The sequence below is a fragment of the Vespula pensylvanica genome, chromosome 23 (genome assembly GCF_014466175.1).
Source record: "Vespula pensylvanica isolate Volc-1 chromosome 23, ASM1446617v1, whole genome shotgun sequence".
Taxonomy (NCBI): domain Eukaryota; kingdom Metazoa; phylum Arthropoda; class Insecta; order Hymenoptera; family Vespidae; genus Vespula; species Vespula pensylvanica.
In genome coordinates, this window is record NC_057707.1 from 2,852,407 (window position 1) to 2,874,272 (window position 21,866).

The following is a 21,866-nucleotide window of genomic DNA, read 5'->3' on the forward strand; positions in this document are numbered from 1 at the left end:
GTGACTCGTTGTTTCTCCATTTCATTTCATTTCTTTTTTTTTTTTTTTAATTAATTTTTTTTTCTTCTTAAATTTTATCTTCAAACGCAGACTTTTCCTGCGAGATGATAAACGTTCTCCTTTTTTTTTTTTGTTCGTTTTTCACCTTTTTTTTTTGCAATCACGCAAAATCGTACTCCTATCTTTTTTTTTCTACTTTCTCTCTTTTTTTCTTTTTTTTTTTTATTTTTATTTTGTTGGTAGACACTCTCGGTAGACTTTTTATGTAAATTCGTTGATTTGGAAACGAGATGGTCGGATCTCGGCCCACCCGTAGCATCCGTTCCACCTCTTTCTCCTTCTCCCTAACTATTTTCCATACGTTGAACACCCACGCACACACGAGCACCATAGATTTTGGATAGAACAATGCTACTCTCTCTCTCTCTCTCTCTCTCTCTCTCTCTCTCTCTCTCTCTCTTGCTCCCACCTTGCATCCAATCTCCGGTCCAGTCATCATTGTGATTAACGTAATAACAGTGCGACTTTTCGTACGCCTTCGCATAACATTTCTAATCATCTTCTATGACCAGAATACACAATGTTTTATGATAAATTATTTATATTTATATTTTTACGTGTGTATGCGTGTATACGTGTGTTACGCCATGAATAATCTTTTTTTTTATAAAATATTGATTCTATTTAAAAGAAAAAAAAAAAAAAAAAAAAAAAAGAAAGAAAAGAAAAAGAAAATGCAAATATAAGAGAAATACAGGTTGTACAAAGTTGTTAAAGAAAAAGAAAAAAAATTCGAAGGTTGCATTAGTTTATCATACTAATTCGTAGAATACTCACTTTACCATAAACATTGTATTATTTTATCTACATATTTATTCTCTTCTACTATATGTATAACAGATAATGTTATACGTATATAATTATATATTTTGTGTGTGTGTCTGGGTTACGTCTGGGTTTATGTATACATGTTACAACATTCAAATGTTTATAGTAATAGAACTAGTTCTATCTGATAACGCTTTGTTACAGTATATTGCATTATTAACATACTCATTTCAATGTTGCAAAATCGTGTCCATACAAAGTTTTGTGCGTGTATATGTGTGTGTACTTACGTGTTGTTTTTCAGTAGTATTTAGTCATCGTTTAAAGATTTCGAATGGCGAGTGAAACAAATGAAGCGTTATTTTCTAGGAAAATTCTTATCGTCCCACGACACCGTTAGAAAAACGTTATTTTATATGTTACTTTTTCCTCTCTCTCTCTCTCTCTTTTCTTACGACGATTGAGAATGTTTTACAAAATTATTTTATTTCAAATATACACACACATATATATATATACACAAACACACATATATACATATACATATATAAGATAATGCAACAATTTAATATAATTTTATACTGAATTATTAAACACTGTATTATAATAATTTAATATAAACTTTTATTAATGATTACCACATATTAAATATATTAAAATTTAAAGATAAAAATATTATGATAATGATAATAGTAATATTGATAATAATAATACTGATAATAATAATAATAATAATAATAATAATAATAATAATAATAAAATAAAAATTATGATAATTGAAAAGATAGAGAAGTTAATAGATATGGAGATGGTGAGGTCGGAATTCGAAGTATAGACTTGTTTAGTATTTGATTAGGATTCGTATTTGATTAGAAAGAGATAGAGAGAGAGAGAGAGAGAGAGAGAGAGAGAGAGAGAGAGAGAGAGAGAGAGAGAGAGAGAGAGAGAGAGAGAGAGAGAGAAAGAGAGATATGAAATGAAATGAAATGAAATGAAAGATTCGACCATTCTGACCACCATAACCAAGGGTCAATATTATCACACGTGCTCGAAATGCCGACAGAGGGAACGAACTTGTCTCATTCTCTCTCTCTCTCTCTCTCTCTCTCTCTCTCTCTCTCTCTCTCTCCCTCTCTCTTATGGTGTCCTGAATCGTAGTCCCATTTTTAAGTTCGACCCTTGCAACGATGAACACGCGTGTGTACCACCTGCATTCGTGATGCACGTTAGTATTTATACAAGACCGTGTCCATCTTTCAGGTAGAAAAGTTTGTCTTGCCATTTCATATATGGTATATACTATTATTTATATATATATATATATATATATATATATATATATATTTTAGGTGGAGGATAAGGGGTCAGAAAGTTTTCTCCGAAATCATACTGCTCTTAACATATTTTTATTATTATATATATATATATAATAAATTGTTTGTTTTCTTTAGCTTGCATTGATCTTGAAAGAAACGATAGAGAGATATTTATTAAATTATAAATTAATAAATTAATTGTAATAATTAATTACAGATTTATTAATTCATGATTTCTCCTTTCTATCTTTTTTTGTCACTGATATATACATACGTATATTATATCTTATAGTCTAATATTATAATCTAATGTATAAATATATATTCTATAAATATATTTATATAGTATATAGTTTTTCTTGAAAGAAAAATTAATTAAAGAGAATAGTGTCATTCATTCGTTCATTTATTTTTGATAATCAAATCGATCAGATTTTCTTGGTATTAATTTTCTCCTTTTCTTTTTTTCTTTCTTTCTTTCTTTCTTTCTTTCTTTCTTTCTTTAACAAATAATATATTATAAATCGAAGAATATTTCTTGAAGGGTTAACGACAGAACACGTAATACGTATCACGAGATGTTATCGTAATACACCATTTGACTATTTCCCGAAGAGTGAACGTTAATCTACATATCGTTAGATCCCATAAGCGTACCCGCAGAAAAGTAGTAATAACTAATATATCGTTAAAAAGAGATAGCAGCGTGAGAAAGTCATCGTCGTTCTTGTCTTTTGAACGGATAGACTATATCTTTCTCTATAATTTTTTGACGTGTCAACTGTCAATTTCACTCAACTGGATTTTTTTTTTATGCTTCTCTCTCTCTCTCTCTCTCTCTCTCTCTCTCTCTCTCGTTCTTTTTATCTATTTTTCTTTCTTTTTATGATGGAGGTGAATCGAAACGAAATTAGAAACGATCTCGCAAGAATTATTATCGTTAGGAAGATAGAAAGAATTAATGATCGATTTCTAAGTGAATATTTATAGGTATTATAATTAATACGAACTATGATACGTTTATGATAATTAATAATGCAAAACGATTTATTCAATGACTCGACAAATTCCAAGAATTATATCGTACCAATGAATTTTAATAACACGATAATTCTCCACGATAGACCATAGATAAACGAGAAAATGAGCGTACGTGTCACAAATGAAAAGAATAATAAATTTCATTCTTATTTACAATTTTTTCTTTTTTCCATTTTCATTTCCGCGTATACGGAAATTAATAATTCACTGTCAGAAAGAAAGAACAAAAAAGAAAAAAAGAAAGAGAGAGAGAGAGACAGAGAGAGAAGAAAGGAAGAAGACAAAAAATGCTATTCATTCCCTCTCTCTCTCTCTCTCTCTCACTCTCACTCTCCCTCTTTTATCCTTTTTTTTTTATTTACATGGTGGCTACGCTTCCGTAGGTTGACCGTGGGTAAATGCTTCTTTGTAAATTCTTTTTTACTCTTTTTTATTCTTTCCCTTTTTTTTTTTCTTTTTTTTTTTTTTTTATGCCGGCACCGGTGCAACGGGCACGGTCATAAAACACATATGACACCCGTAGCATAATAATGTTAAACTGATAGCAGCTATCTCGTTGTATATAACGCGCTATACCGACTATACCTACTTCGCCATTTTCCTAATTAATGTTTAATGCCCCGATATCTGCCCTCCTTACTCGCCATTACGTTAGCCCATTCGATATCGCCTATCAACGGACGTTCTCTCTCTCTCTCTCTCTTTTTCTATTTGTCTATCTATCCTTCTCATTCTTCTTCTCTCTTCCGTTCCCCTTGTCACCACCTCCCTCTTTTAACGTTTAACCCTAATCGCCTAAGTATTGAACGTGAGCTCGCTTGATCGCTGTTAAATCGTAAAAAATTTGCGGTGTTTTGTTTTGTTTTGTTTTGTTTTATTTTATTTTATTTATTTATTTATTTTTTTTTCGTTTCTTTTCTCATCTCTTTATCTCCTTTCGTTTTTTTTTCTTCCGTTATTTTTCTTTGTTTGTAGTTATTTATTTATTTATTTATTTATTTTTTTATTGTACGTTTTCAATCCTCTTTTTTTGTTTTTTCCTTTTTTTCTGAGAGAGAGAGAGAGAGAAATCGTCTTAGCGGATTATTCTGTAGGATTATTACTGTAGTAGATTTTTAATTTTTCTTTCTTTCTTTCTTTTTTTTTTTTTTTCTTTTTGTGAAAAAGAGAGCATCGGTTGGGACTGTTAAATCGTAAGAAGTTTGCATAGCTTCTTCTATTGTCTACCCTTTCCCTTCTGGCTTTTATACTTTTTATTTCTTTTATTTCTTTTATTTATTTATCCATCTTTTTGCTTTTTATTTAGTATTTTTGTTATTCTTTATTGTTTTCTTCGAAAAGAAGTATTTGTTTAAAGGCTATTTATTCTAACACGAGGATAGAAATATACAGATGTTGGAGTTTTTAAGTTATCAATAGAAAGTTTAAAGTTTTTAACAGAAGAAAAAGAAATAAACTTTTATGGGGGAGATAAATAGAAAATATTATAAAAGGGGTAGAAGGAGTGAAGGGTAGATACAATCGATTCTAAACGAAATCAATAAATAAACGAATAAACGAATATAGAAATTAACGTTTAAATATATCGAATATATTGAGTTAACAAGGAACAAAATTTTAATAATTTGGTCCTTTTTTCTCGATTTCAGTCCCATCAAGAAGATGATTTATCAGATCCCGATTTACAGGATGAAGAAAGTGGAGAAGAGTTACCACAGCAGCCACACGCCGGACACAGTACACATCAGAACCCAACGGATCCATCGTCTATATCGACCAACACAACTCCCACACCTTTGACAAATCTCAACACTCTTATGAATACACATCATCCACATTTTCTAGCCAAGTTAAAAATGGAGGTCAGTGAAAAAAGAAATAATTACTTTTATTTATTTATATTAATCATTAAATATATATTTTTTATATAAAATATATTATATCAAATTCGTGTCATCGTTAATTAATTAATTAAAATTCGAAAAGGAAAAGTTCGATTTGTTACAATTATTTTTTTATTTTTATTAATCGTTTTTTTAATTACAATCATTCATTCATTCATTCATTCATTCATTCATTCATTCGCAAAATCATTAATATAATAATATTTTTAGGCCGATGTCGATATCTTAAACAACAAAAGCGGATTGGAAGCATTACAAGCGGCAATGGGTAGCGGTGGTTTTAGTTTACCATTTTCATTTCCTCCAACATTTTTACCACCTCAACATCATGGACAAAATAATCATGCGCAAAGTGGATTGGTACCATCTACGTCATCGGCAGCTGCAGCAGCAGCAGCAGTAGTTGCTCTAGGATCTGGATTAGGAGCAGGATTAGGACCACCAGGACTAAATACGGCAAGCGGAAGCAACATTAATCAGGCTACGTCATCGGCAAGTTCACATTCGAGCGAATCATCGCAGTGCAGTGGAAAAACCGGAGGAGAAGTTCGGGATGCTGGTAATAATCATTCCCACAACACTAACAACAATAATGCAACGTCTAATCATCAACAACAAACAAGTTGGAGTTTCGAGGAGCAGTTCAAACAGGTGCGTCAGGCAAGTACTTTTAGTAATTCGTAGATTAGAAACTGAGGAACGAGAATTTCTTACATTTCCCTTTTTTTCTTATTTTTCTTTTATTATTATTATTTTTTATTTATTTATTTATTTATATATCGAGCCTCGTTCCAACGTTTCCTTGGATGTTATGATTTCGAAAGAAATTCGATCCAATTCATTCTCTCTTCTTCGTTTTTCGAATATTTCTAAGCATGCTCTTACTCTATGAATCTAACGATTCATTCTACGTGTTTTTATTTAATTATTCCTAATCGGAAAAACAATTTTATGATTATACAATATGACGAATATGAGACACAATATGAGAAGAAAATTCTAATCCTTGATTAGGATTAAATTAATTATCATACAATAAAATTGCATAGGAACAATTTCTAAAGAATCTAATTCTTATACTAAATTCTAATCTCTTTATACCGTCAAAAAATAACCATGATATATATATATATATATATATATATATATATATTCTAAAATTATCAGAAGTACTAGAAACGATCTAGTTATTAATTAAAGCAAAACGAAACTAACAAATCAAACATTATATATATATATATATATATATATATATATATAAATACGTACATATATACATATATATATATTATACGTATATAAAAATATATCATGTATATATATATATATATATATATATATATATATATATATATATAATACTTCATGATTATATATACTTCAAATGAAAGTGTAATAATTACATAGTATCCAATCGTAAAGTTACTTTTTCAAATAACGACTCTTCGACCAATGATCGATAGCTATAAAGAGAAAAAGATAGACAAAGAGAGAGAGAGAGAGAGAGAGAGAGAGAGAGAGAGAGAGAGAGAGAGAGAGAGAGAGAGAGAGAGAGAGAGAGAGAGAGAGAGAGAGAGAGAGAAAGAAAGAAAGATTGAGAAAGAGAAAGAGAGATAGAAAAAGAAAGAGAATCGTGTGACGTGGGCGGCCCGTGAAGAAGTCGGTCCTCTTTTGAAGGACATTGGTGCCATAAGGGACGTGTAATTACGCTCTCAAACTCTTTGCTTCGTGTCTATATATATGTATATATATATATATATATATATATATATATATATATACGTACACAGACATGTACATAGCTATATATATATATTTGTATGTATGCACCTTTGTATATATAGAAATATATGCGTATATGTGCACGTATATATATATGAACGAGAAAGAGGGTAGATGGTGGAGAAGTTTGGTATGGGAACTTTAATTAATACAACGGTGGGAGCTAATTATTATTTTTACACGAGCCGTAGAGAGATAATTACTGTTCGTCCGTTCCCGAACGCTTGCTTATATTCTGAGTTGTGCTCGGTAATACTCGGGATATAGTTTCCCTCGAAAGTGAATAAGAAACGAAATGTATAGATGGTTGGTGGTTCCCTTTTATTTGCAAAAGAAAAAGAAAAAAGAAAGAAAGGAAAAAGAAAATATAAAATTATAAAGGGAAAACGAAAAAACGAAAATAAAATCCCTACCGAAGGATTTCAAGCCGAGGAACTTGTAATTTTCGACAGTTGATTCTTTTCTTTTCTTTTCTTTTCTTCTCTCTTTTTCTTTTTTTTTTTGTGGAAAAATAATTAAATTTCGAAATATTTCTTTCCTTTTCTTTTTTTTTTCTTCCCGAATGATTTCTGAATAAATTCTTTTTTCGAAGATCGTTTATTTTAACGTCATTATGTTTGAGTGTACCTCTTGCGAAATTTTTATTGCAAGATTTCAGGTCAATGACCTTTACATACTTATATATATATATTTCATACAATATATATAAACAAAGCATATACGTACATGTGCACACTATAAAATACCAAATAAAAGAATATACAGAAACGTGAATATAATTCTATAAAACCATTTATGAAAAAAAAAAAAAAAAAAAAAAAAACAAAAAAAGAAAAAAGAAATGGAAGAACAAAGAAAACAAAATAGACGTACGCGTTAAGCAACAAACATATTGTAAAAGGGATGTGTCAAGCGCGAACGGGGTGGGTTGTGTCGATGGTGGAGGGGAGGAGATCGACGGTAAGAGTAGATGGATGGATAGAGTATTTCTAAATGGTTAAAGGAAGAAGATGAAGAAATGGACGAAGAGAGACGTGGTCGAAGGAAAGGAAAAAAGAAAAAAGATGGATGAGCGAAAGATGGGGGTTGTGGGTTGAGAAAGGGGGAAGGAGAAGGGAAGGGCTAAGGGAGATGGTTGAAATGGTGGAAGAAGGGATGGTAAAGAAGACAGAAAGAGAAAGAGAGAAAGGAGACTTATAGAATTAGTCAGGGTCGGCATCGTATCCTTGTTAACGCTTTTTACATGGTCCTCTTCTCTCTCTCTCTCTCTCTCTCGCTCTCTCTTTCTCTTTCTCTCTCTCTGTCTGTCTTTCTTTCTCTTTCTCTTTCTGTCCATCCTTCTGTCTTTCTTTCTCTCTGTCTCTCTCTCTCTCTCTTTCTTTCTGTCTGTTTCTCTTATACAGTCAAACGCACACATACGCAAAGATATAATGTATGTACGTATAAGCTATCTCTCTCACTCGCATAGGTAATTTTTGCAGCATCGTCGAGACGGTCGAGTTAGGTTTTTGGTTTTTGCAAAGTGGGTGTGGTATCGGATTACCATTTAGATTGTTCAAGCTCAGAAGGAACTTGATGGCTCTTCAATGGCGACAAATCTTTAACCGGGATATTTCGCGCGTTAAGAAATAATCGCCATTTTCTCGCTAGTTTCCCCACGATTTTTATTTATATATTTACTTATATACATGCGTATATATATATATATATATTTTTTTTTTTTCTGTCATATTATCTATCTATTCTCGAGAAAATTCTAACAACTTCTAACTTAATCAAACTTTCGATAATCCAAAACGAAGACCTATTCCCTCTCTCTCTCTCTCTCTCTCTTCTTCTCTGTCCCTCCCCTTTTCCCTCTCTCCTTCTCTCTCTACTTATTAATTAAACCATTATTAAATAAATCATTATCACATCGTCGTCATTATTACGTTTATTAATCGATAAATTCTTGCCAATTATTATTATTATTATTACTATTATTATCGTCATCGCGAAAATATAAGTCGTCGAAGAAAGTGGACGTTCGAAACTAAAAAAGAAGACAAGAAAAAAAAGGAAGGAAAAATGGAAGAGGAAAAGATAAAATAAATATTAAAAAGAAAGAAAGAAAGAAAGAAAGAAAGAAAGGAAAGAAGGAAGGAAGGAAGGAAGGAAGAGTATCAGCAAAGCGACGGCGGCAGAAGCAGCAGCGGCAGCATCAGCATCGGCATCAGCATCAGCAACAGCATCAGCATCAGCATCGCTCCAAGAAGAAGGAAAGATTAAAGACCGAACGAGTACGCCCCCGCCGGAATGATGGATGCGATCCGGGCGCCGACTCTTCGAGTAGGTGGAGACTTCCATTTTCATTCCTAAGCTGCTTCTTCTTCGTCCCTCTCCCTACCGTTCTTTCCTTCTTCTTCTTCTTCTTCTTTCTCTATTTCTCTATCTATCTATCTATCTATCTATCTATCTATCTAACTATCTATATATCTAACTATCTATCTATTTATTTATCTGTACATCCGTCTGTCTAACTATCCGGCTATATCTATTTATCTATCTATATCTATCTCTTTTTACCTTGTTAACGAACTGTATGAGAGAGAGAGAGAGAGAGAGAGAGAGAGAGAGAGAGAGAGAGAGAGAGAGTTTTGATCAGTAATGGCTACGCGCGAGACTTCGCAAATTCTCGTTTAAACGTCTTCTTTTTTCCTTTTTCTTTTTTTTCTTTTTCTTTTTCTTTTTTTTTTCTCTCTCTCTTTGTTGAAACTTTTAACGTATCGCGCAATATCGACGTATCTTTTCTTTTCTTTTTTTTTTTTTTTTTTTCTTTTTCTTTTGAAATAATTATTGGGAAAGTAATTATCTTGGAGTAGTTTAAAAAAAAAAAAAGAAAAAGAAAAAAAGGAATTGATCGAACGTCTGACAATTTTACGCAGATATTTCGTTCGAACGTGTTTAGTTTTGAAAAAAAAAAAAAAAAAAGAAAGATCTGCACGTCTAAACTCCTCCCATCTCTATCGTATATACATCGATATGAAACGCACAGACAGAAAATAACAACGCATACATAACTACAACAGTACATACATACATACGTACATACGTACATACACATATATAGCGATCTTCTCGTAATATCAGTAAATACATATACATACAATTCTTCCATAAAGAGGCAACAAAACTTCACACAAATACAATAACATTCACACGACCCAACCCCTCTCGGACACACATCGAGCGTAATACAAAAAAAAAAAAAAAGAAAAAGAAAAAGAAAAATAAAAAAAAGGAAAAAAAAACAAAAGGAAAAAAAAACGAAGCCAAGAAAATTACGCACACCTACGCACGTACACACGTATATCGATACATACATACATACATACATACATTCATACAAACGTACATACATAGATACTTACATACATAGATACATAGAACTTACGTACGTCTGTACGTACGTCACAAAGAGAAAGAAAGAGATAGAGATAGATATAGAGATAGAGAACCATGGCGTTCGCTGACCGTGCACTCGTACGCTATACCACCGGGGTACTATAATACTGTAGCACTATACTTTGCAGCCATTGTGAAATAACTCGTAAACCTGCAAATTGCCGGCTATTTCGCTCCCATATACGCGCATACATACAGGACCTCCGTATTCCTCTCGCGAAATATATATTCTCCTACTACTCACCTATCTTTTCGTGTATTCGTCGATGTTCTTAAGAGGAAAAGGAGAAGAAGAAGAAGAAGAAGAAGAAGAAAAAGAAGAAGAAGGGGTTAAGACGATGGAGGGGTAGTGGAGGAAGGACCTTGCATGAAAGAAATAACAAAAATAAATAAATAAATAAATAAATATAAAAAAAAAAAGGAAAAAAGAAGACTATTCCGTTTATGTTAAAATTCACACGTGTATGTCGATATTCGGAGTCTACATTACGACATACACAGACACACATACATACACATATTTATATATATATATGATATGTATAATATACGTATGCAGAGACGTAGCAATACTGCGATTGGTATAATTCGTTTTATTAAAAAGTATGAGATTAACACACGCGTATAATATATATATTGTGTATATGTATGTGTGTACATATATATATAATATATATATATATATTTGCATAGAAATGTTATAGAATATATAGAAAAAAGAAAAGTATAATTCATTGACTTGGAACGTATATGTATATATATGCGTATATAAATACAAAAATTCGTACATAAATGTATGTGTATATGTATATGTGTATATAAAGAGTTAAGAATACGTATATATATATATAAAGAGAGAGAGAGAGAGAGAGAGAGAGAGAGAGAGAGAGAGAGAGAGAGAGAGAGAGAAGTATGGTTGAGTCTGAAGACGTATTGGTTTGGTTGGTTCGAATCCTTTGCGTCGAGTTATCATTGTGATTATGCAAATGCATTATCATTATGCAAATCGAGACCGCGGCATGGTTGGTCGTACGAGAGAACAGACGTGAAGCTTTGAACGCGATTCGTCGCTGTCCCAACGCTCGTTTCGAACGCGCTTTAAGATCTATGTATGTATGTATGTATGTATGTATATATATATATGTATATACATATGAATGTATATATATATAGGTATATACTTAATCGCATCTATAAGAGACTAATTACGCGTGGAAAATAATTTTCCGGTTTAGTATTAAAATATGAGGATCGTATATACGTTTATGCGCGTGTAGTATTACGCGTTTACGTATTTATTGTACGTAATATATATATATATATATATATATATATATATGTGTATGTATATGCGTGCGCGCATTTACGAATATTTTTCAATCGAAAATATTAATCCGCAAATTGGTGAACGTTTCGTCGAATTTAAGAGACGAATGTTTTTTTATTATTCTTTTCTATTCCTTTGGTATTTTTTTCTTCGTCTTTAGTTTCTCATCGCACGTTCGAAATAATCTCCGTAATAAAAATTCAATCGACGATGTATGCTCGGCGATACGTTTTCATTTTCTCTTCATTCTTCTTCTTTTTCTTCTTTTTTTTTTATTTCCTTTCATTTTTCTTTTTTTGTTTTTGTTTTTTCTCCTCTCTCTCTCTCTCTCTCTCTCTCTCTCTCTCTTTTTTCCTTCTTCTTCTTTTCTTTCTAAGTACGTTCATTATCGTCGTAAAATTATGCCACGCGCGGCCGTACGTTTTATCGGCGCGTTATTATGACAATAATGCGTCCGACATTTTTTTTTTTATGCATCATGCCACGAGCCATACCTTTCGAAACAATAGAAAATATGAGCGCATTTCAAGGATCTTTTATAGTTGCGATCGGGAAGATTATTTTTTTTTTTCTTTTTTCTTTAGTTTCTTTTACTTTTTTCTTTTTTTTCTTTTTCTATATATCGTCCAGCAAACGACGTAAGAGAACGAGGGGAGCTGAGAGGGTGAGTTTGGGGAGGAGAGGGTTAACAAAACGAGTAGATATTTTTGCGAGTAAAACTGACCAATCGGATGGAAGAATCGGCCAACCGCTGGTTGTTCTCGCACGTGTCCTTTCGTTCTTTCACAGTTTATTTCCCTTTTATTTTACCCTCATTTCATTTTTTTTTCTTTTTTTCCTTTTCTTCTCTCTCTCTCTCTCTCTCTCTCTCTCTCTCTCTCTCTCTCTCTCTCTTTATGTATATTTCTATCTCTTTTTCTTTTAAATACATCGGATTTACTCTGTAACGATGTGCTGAATGCATCATTGAGATCAAAAGAGACAGACAGAAAATATACGTATGTATATATCATATTCTATACGTATGTATACATCTATATGTATATATTAAAAGTTAGAATAATTATTTGGTGAAGGGAGGGGAAGGGAAGAGAATCAATGAATTAATTTCTTAAACAGTTTCTTCTAGATATCATAAGTAATTTTTTTTCCTTACCGTTTACGTCGTTAAATAAATCGTGCAAAGAAGTAAATACATATACCAATCTACACGCACACCCACAAACAAACACATACACATATGCATATATTTGGTTTACACGTGCATAAACGAGCAGTCTCGTGTAAAAATCCGTCTGCTTTGGCGAAACCATCCGCGCTTATTACGCTTCGTCGGTGGTCACTGCATCGAGAGCAAATAATTTCACAAAAACGAAAGAGGAGTGAGAACAAGAAAGAAAGAGCGAGAAAGAGAGAAAGAAAATCCTTTAATCATGTAAGTACAAATATAGTATACTTCGTGCATAGTACGAAGGGTAGTACAATGATCGATCTCTCTCGATCGTGATGACGAACATGAGTTTTTTTTTCTTCTTTTTTTTTTTGCTCGAACGAACGAAAGGGGTTGTTAACAACAATGGATTCCCTCTATCTCTATCTCTCTATCTCTGTCTTTGTCTCTATCTCTCTCTCTCTCTCTCTCTCTCTCTCTCTCTCTCTGTTTCTTTCTATATATCTCTGTCCTTTTCTATTCATCGCTGCACCATATATTTCAAACGTTCATTCTCATACGAATACGCGCTAATAACCGTAATTGCGCTTCCGCATGCATGGCCTTGCTAATTGATCGATATACGAGAATTAGAAGGACCAATGTCCATTTTCGTATTTACCGTTAAAACCCCCCATCGATGACTACTCCATTTTACTTTGAAGTTATATTTATAATTGATAGATCGTAGATTCTACATAAAGTTTCATCTTTAAGATTCGCGTCGACGCAATTACGTTCTTTTTCATCTTCAATTTTCTTTTGATATAATAATATTAGAAGGCATATAGTAATAACGAATATCCTTTGATTCGCGAGAAGAATATTAATTATATTTAATTATCGAATTATCACAAATTAAGAAGAATTATTCAAGTATTATTCGAATATCAATTAATGATATACAAATAAATTTTGCTAATAATTTCTAATTGTTATCGTTGCTATTTTTGTTTCCTTTTTTTTTTTCTTTTTTAATTTTTCTTTTTTTTTTTTTTTTCTCTCTCTTTTTTATTCGGTACGTTAACGCGTAAGTTTAAAACGCGTAAGTCGAGTCGCAGAAGATGTTGGGAGGTGTTAAACGGATGGTGTTCCGAATAAAAGACGAGAATTTGTCGGACGTTCGACGAATGAACGATGCGTGACCGTCTCGCGAACGTGATTCTATAGTATCTTCGCATATATTACCGAGGTATACTTTGCTATAAGTATCTTTCACGCACGTTCCTTCTATCTATTCGGATTTCAACGAACCTACGAGTCTTTTAAAAAAACCGTAACGAAAGCATATGTGACTTGTACGTACATAGATATACGTGTACACACACACACACACACATATTTAAATATATGTATGTATGTATGTATGTATGTATAACATACAATACGAACGATACGATACAATACAATATAATACGATACATATGTATGTATTCATCGTGTTTAAAAATTATATGTTAATATCTCTACAAATACGTATATAAATACGTCTATACGTATATTTATGTATAATAAATATCTACCATCTTGCATATGTTCGTTTGTACGATTTATTTATTACAGATACGATTTAATTGTAACGATAAGTAAATGATTTTTATTTAATGCATCATAATCTCAAGACTAATTTCAACTGTGGTTAGAAATTTTTTTAACCAAAATTTACTTCTACTTCTTCGTATATACGTATGTGTGTGTGTGTGTGTGTGTGTGTGTGTGTATGATATTCATTGAATTTCAATGGCGTAAAGTATTAGAACGATCTTAGAAAAATTTCGAGAGAAAAATCGACGATGCATTCCAGTCTACAAAAGCTGTCACACGTTTTTTTAGAATGTTTAGAAAGAGAAATAGGTGGGTAGGGGGTAAAAGGGGGGGGGGGTTGCGAGGAGGGCATTCACCGATGACGTAGAAAAATCAGAGGGTGGATACAGACAACTAAAAATGGGGATTAAGATGTGTAAGGGAGTGACGAAAGAATAGAAAAGAAGAAAGAAAAAAATAGAAAAAGAAATGATAATTCGTAAAGAAGAATTTGATACATACGTGTATATGTATGTGTGTAGATAAATCTTATATATGTATATATACATATACGCATACATATGATCCTTGAATGAACGTCTAAAAAAATCTATCGTAGAAATAATAAATGCGATCGATCTTCTAACGAATGTAATTTTTTTCTTTTATTATTTCTTTCAGTTTCTTTCTATTTTTTCTTATAGTTAAATATCTTATCTAACAATTGACAACAATTATAGAAAAATATTTGAATGCTCTGTGATATATATATATATATATTTTTTTTTTTTTGTCAAGAAAGATAATCCAAAAATTTTCGTTCCTAAAACTTGCGATTACGTACTATTTAGTGTTTTATCTACAAAAAAAGGAAAGAAAAATAATAAAAAAAAAATAAATAAATTCGGCGACGAGACAATTTCTTTTTATATATATATATATATATATATATATATATATATATATTATATCCATACGGTATATAATTGGACGAAAAGAAGAAAGAAAAATTTTTTTTTTCCTACGAACGACAAAAAAGAGGGAAAAAAATCGCTAGATAAAGAGTTTGTTTTCAACGATGGAACAAATGAAAAAAAAAAAAAAAAGAGCCAGAGAGAGAGAGAGAGAGAGAGAGAGAGAGAGAAAGAGATAGATAAAGAAAGAGAAATAAAAGGGGAGAAGAAAGAGATAGATAGGATGAAGAATAAAATGAAGAAGAGAGACAAACTCACCCACATGATTCATTGAAATTCAAATGATATCTTCTCAAACTCGCATGATATGCGACGAGATCGCACCTTTGCTGCGACTCATTTTTTTTTCTCTTTTTCTTTTTTTCTTTTTTTTTTTTTTTCTTCTACTTCGTCTTCTTCTATTACTTCTTCTTCTTCTGCTTCTTTCTCTTCTCTCTCTCTCTCTCTCTATCTATCTATCTATCTATCTATCTCTTTCTCTCTCTCTCTCTCTCTCTCTTTCTCTCTCTTCATTCTTATATTCTCTTCTGCCAGCCAACCCCGCTACGAAAACGTGGCACGTGCTTTACATATATGCTTATACAGCGGCAAAGATATTCATTATAATAGCGAGTACCAGCACCATAAGAATATAACGTCCCTTTGGTATGCTAACCAGGGTCAAAATATAACTCTCAGTTCTACCAGCGACGATGACGACGATGACGACGATTCGTGTCGGTCGTTTGTCGGCTCATTTTTTTTCTCTCTTTCTTTCTTTCTTTCTTTCTTTCTTTCTTTCTTCCTTCCTTTCTTTCTTTCTTTCTGTTATTTTCTTTCATTCTTTCCTTCTCTTTATTTTTTATTCTTTACTTTTATTTCTTTTAATCTTTTCGCTTTCTAATTTATCATTATTATCGTTATTATCGTTGTTGTTATCGTTTTTGTATCGTCCTTTCCATTTATTTATTTTTTTTTTTTCTTTCTGCTTCTAAGAAGAACACGTTCGCGAATTTTCGACACGCGTTAATACGAGAAAAGAAAAGAAATCGAAGAAAAGAGAATGATATACGCCTGACGTTTGTAGGATAATCGTGAAAATTAAAAAATTAATAAAATGTAGTGGAGGGATAAGAAATATGAAAAAAAAGATCGTAGAGAGAGAGAGAAAGAGAGAGATCGAAGATCGGTCCTACGTCCATCCTTCTTCTCTCTTTACTACTACTACTACTCTATACTTTTTCTCGTCGCCCTCGCTCAATAGTTACATATTGTTATAATGTACACGAGAGGTATATTACACGCGCGGAGGTGGAACCAAGCGGAAGAACTTGGAAGAAGACGTTATTGCTTGGTTTCGTGCAGTTATATGGCGTGTAGGAATGAAATTGGTGCTTCGCGATTTAAGCGATAAAGGGACACGTAGACGTTATTACGTTATTACTTATTCTCTCTCTCTCTCTCTCTCTCTCTCTCTCTTCTCTTTTTTTCAATTTCTCTCTTTCTCTATCTTTCTCTGTTTCTTTCTCTTTCTACTGCGTTTGTTTCTCGGGGGCATGGAAAAGGCAAAAAAAAAAAAAAAAAAATAACGTAAGAAAATAAGTATGAGGAAAAATCTTGTCGTTTCTTCGATCACTGACACGGTAGAACAACATCCTGTGTCGTTCCTATTGTGAGAAATTAAAATTGCAGTTTAACGAGCCACGGGTAACTTCGAAGAAAGGAAGAAAGAAGGAAAGAGAAAGAAAGAAAAAAAGAAAAAGGACAGAGAAATTAGATGTAAAGTCAAAGAAGGAAAGAGAAAATAACAAGGAAATTCAGAATAAAAAGTACTTATGGATACGAAAAGAGAAAAGTGAGGTACGAGGATTAAATTAGAAGTTAATTAATGATTAGATATTTCGATCGAGTCGGAGAAATTAATTCGTTTATTGATTGAATTAATTGAAGAATTATAAATGCGATGGAGAAAGGTAGACAAATTTGTTAGCTATTTTGTTCATATGGAATACATCTCTTTCTCTCTCTCTCTCTCTCTCTCTCTTTCTCTCTATCTATTTATCTTTCTTTATCTTAACAATCTTCCAATTTGTAGAAAAAGACAGCTTCTCTCTCTCTCTCTCTCTCTCTCTCTCTCTTCCTTTTTCCTCTTTTTTCATTTACATCTTCGCTTCCGTCTTGAAACAGGTGTCTCAAAATTTCAAAGAGACATTTTACGTAGGTACTTATTCGAGTACTTAGGTTAAGAAAAGTGTCCCTTACCGTTCCGATTGTTCAGAATTCTTTTTCTTTAACAGATAAGATGTAACGATATCTATGTGTATGTGTATGTACTTATACATACGAAAATTATGGATAATAACGTTAAGTGTGTTCAAAAAACTCGTACCAGCTGCTTCGAAAAATGAAAGGTTTGCCTTTCGACGATGTACACATACGTATAGAGTCAGACACGTACACACACACACACACACACGCACATATACATCTTTTTTTTTTCAAGTACATAGATACGTACGTATATATGTACGTACATAAAATATTGTAAGTACGCTCCTGCATATACTTACTCCATCTTTTTTCTTTTACTTCTTGCTTTCTTTTTTGTTTTCTTTATTTTTCTTTTTTATATACATGTATTTATTTTTATTGTTTTGGAGCGTGGACAGGAGAGAAAGGAGGGAGCTTTTTAAAGCTCGTTGCATTTTTTCCCTTTCTTTTTTTTTTTCCCCTTTTCTTTTCCGGGTTCGTCGTTTATTGGTCGAACAATGTCGTCGAAGGCACGAGTCTTCTTTTTGATCCTTGCAACATCTGCCTTGTATGGTTAAGTAAAAAGTAAATATATATATATATATATATATATATATATATACATATATATATTATTACGAAAAGACGGAAGCGCATTTTATGGAAACAACGTGCACTTCGTTGTAATCGTTCGTTTACTTTGGTTATCGTGTTTTCAATCTTTGCTTTCTTATAAAAATAATTATACGATTATATGTATATATATATATATATAATATTAAAAAAATAAATTCGATATTATATATAAATACAGACGTGACTAGAAATCGAATATCGTTTCATAAGAATTTTTCGTAAAAGGAAATTTAAGCATCTGTCGAGAAAAAGATAACGAAAAGAAGGGGCGTACGAGAGGGATGGAAAAAAAACGATCGAGTATCGAAATAAACTAACTCGCGAGAAAGATGAAGGGTAAGAATGGTCCAGATGCGTTTACAGATGCTCCCTCTTTCTCGTAATTTTCGAGAAAACTGGTAAAAACTAGCTCTCTTTTCATCTTCAACTATATACGCATACCAACACATATCTATCTCATATGTATATATTTATGTATTTATACGTATCTATGTATGTGTGAGATATATAGTCTTATGTCTTCTAGAAATAGATTCCTTCACGTTTCAACCCCTCATCGAGTTTTCTCTCCGTCTCTTTCTAAGCAGATGCATCGATTTCTTTTCTTTCTTTCTTTCTTTCTTTCTTTCTTTTTTCTTCTTCTTGCGTTTATAATATCTCATAATAATTTCGTTGCGTTAGAAAGTAATGACAGATGAATCAGAAGAAAAATAAAAAATTATACTTCGATCGAGATCATCTAATAAATTTCAACAACGCCAAGGACGTGTCCTAATTTTCCATCTCTTTTCTTCCATCTTTTTTTCTTTCTTCTTCCTAAGCAGACTTTAATTCCGAAACACAATAAAATAAAATAATGATATATAATACAAATAAAACATCGAGGAAGAAAGAAAAGGAAAAAGGAAATTAATTTTGACGATGGATATGACGATCAACAAAATTTCAAATGGATACAATTATATCGATCTAATCAATTAATTTCCAAAAAGGAAAACGAAACGATTAATAATATCAAAATTAAAAAATATAAAATAAGATGATAGGATAAATAAATGAATGAGAGAGGATAAAAGAGGATAACAAATTTGATTTTTATAGGTTCATCCCATAACATGAAACAATGCGAACGTTCTCTTTTCTTCCTACAAAGTCTAGACGAAGCTCATCTTCGTCTTCGTCTTCGTCTTCGTCTTCGTCTTCGTCTTCGTCTTCGTCTTCGTCTTCGTCTTCGTCGTTGTCGTCGTCATCGTCATCGTCCAAGTCGTCGTCGTCGTCTTCGTCGTTGTCGTTGTCGTCGTGCGGTGGCTTCGAATTCTCGGTATCTCTGATATTTATAATCGCGAAACTCTCGTGGTGCATTGAAGGAGCCGATTCTTGGATTAGCGGAAGCCGCTCTGGTCTTAGATCTCGCGAGCGAGACGACCGACGCGTGTCGTGTCAAAAGCCAGCTTCTTCTTATTATTCTTATTATTCATGTTCTCCTTCTTCTTCTGCTTCTTCTTCTTCTTCTACTTTTTATTCTTATTCTACTTATTCTTCTTATTCTTGTATTTCTTCTTTTTCTTCTTCTTTTTCTTCTTCTTTTTCTTTATCTCCTTCTTTATAAAATCTTTCCTCCTTTTTCAAAGCCTCCATCGACGTGAAGTTTCTTCATCCATTTTCCTAACTTTTACTCTCTCTCTCTCTTTTTTTTTCCCTTTTTCTCCGTCTATATCTCTATCTCCGTTTCAATTTCCATTTCCTGTCGATTTTTCTTCAATTTTATTCATATCTCGCACTAATTGAATTTTTTCATTCGTTTCGAATATATCTATTTCATTCTTATATATATATATATATGTTTTATTTATTTATTTGTTTGTTTGTTCGTTTGTTTATTTCATTCCTACGAATAAAATAAAATGAAAGATAAGATAAAATGAAAAAGAAAGAAAACGAAGAGACGAGTCAAAGAGGAAAACAGGAAATGAAAAGTAAACTCGAGGTTACAATTTAAGCAACACTCCCTCGTGTACCTATATAACTTATGTACTTAATAATACTCGATTTTACGGGTTGCCACACTCGGAACGATTCTCGGCTCGCTAATAAGACGAGGAGAAGTTACGTTCGAAGTAGTCGCGAGTACTCGCGAGAGTCGACGTCCTCCGGTACGCGCGAGTTCGCGTGCAACGTCGCGTGCACTCGTGAGGAATGCACAATGCATGAGCTAAAGAAAGAGAAAGATAGATAGATAGAGAGAAAGAGAGAGAGAGAGAGAGATAGGACTCTCTTATCCCGCGTGAACATCTTCTTTTGCCTAACACGTTCACAAGTGTGATCTTCGATAGTCCTTTTCTCTCTCTCTCTCTCTCTCTCTCTCTTTCTCTCTCTCTCTCTCTCTCTTTCTCTTCCTTTATTAATTTTATCTGAATTTTTATTTAATTTAATTTAATTTTATTTTCTATAGTTCTGCTCTAATTTAATTTTCCATTGAATTGTTTTCTTTTTTCCAAATATGATATGATTACGTACATATGTTTGTGTATATATATATATATGTATGATTATACATGTGTATATAATTTATGTTTTTTATTATTATTATATTTATTAACACATTTATTAATATACATACATATTTAAATCAGAATATATATATATGTGTGTGTGTGTGTGTGTAGGTATAATATAATATCGTGTAATATTTTTATCGAGATCATCGAGCTTATTACAAAACATATAAGTATTTTATATACATTTTATATACATTTTATATACACGTATACGAAAGTGAACGTATAAATCGCGTTCTCTCGGGACGATTTTTTTCCCACTCTCTCTCTCTCTCTCTTTTTTTTCTTCTTTCGAGTTAGAAAATGACGGAGAAAAATAAAAAAGGTTTCGCGAAACGAGAAAGGCCGCCGGCCTATGGTAGAAGAAGATCGATAGTAGATCGCAACCCTCGTAAACGCGTTTAAGTGTCCGACGACGAGTAGAAACGCGAACACGAGCGGAGAATAAAATACGAGTGGCGTGGGACGGAAGCGGATGCTCAGGCGGTTGTAACTTCCTCGTTGGATACGCTATGACCGAATTATTTTTACGTTCTCTCATCGCAGATCCTTCTTCTCTCGAAATTTTTGTTTTTGTTTTCTTTTTCCTTTGTTTGCTATTTTGTTTCCTATTTTTTTCTTTTTTTTTTTTTTTGCCTCTGTTTCCTCCCTTCTCGTAAAAATTCGTCCGGAAGGAAAAGAGAGCAAGAGGGAGAGAGATAGTCGCATTTTTTCAACGGCTTTGCATTTTAATTATTTCAAGAAAGAAAATTAAATTATACGTATGTAAGAAGTTAATTGTGAATATTAATTATTTCACTTGGATTATAAGAACGGAATAAAATACTTTCTCTCTTCTCTTCTTTTCTTTTTCTTTTTTTTTTTTTTTTTTTTGTGCAAGAGAAACGAATTAATTTTTTTTCATTGAAGTTGGTCCAGAAAAAAGTCAAATTAAATTAAAAAAGAATATATATATATATATGTATGTATATAAGACAGTAGAAGAAGTTAATTAAATATGAATTATATAAAGAACGATGATTACTCTTTCTTATGAAAATTCATTATAGAGAGAGAGAGAGAGAGAGAGAGAGAGAGAGAGAGAGAGAGAGAG

General features: G+C 32.3%; 1 protein-coding gene across 5 annotated transcripts in view; it reads left to right on the forward strand.

The window, feature by feature from the left end:
- The window catches only part of LOC122636663 (protein dead ringer-like), a 133,624-nt gene that overhangs the window by 46,023 nt on the left and 65,735 nt on the right, over positions 1–21,866 (forward strand). For 3 of the 5 annotated variants that reach the window (XM_043828151.1, XM_043828147.1, XM_043828146.1), the window contains exons 3-4: positions 4,835–5,047; positions 5,300–5,749. In XM_043828151.1, the coding sequence (XP_043684086.1) occupies positions 4,835–5,047; positions 5,300–5,749 (663 nt within the window). The remainder of the gene's footprint in view (positions 1–4,834; positions 5,048–5,299; positions 5,750–21,866) is intronic. The other 2 variants (XM_043828148.1, XM_043828150.1) reach the window with 2 other exon arrangements.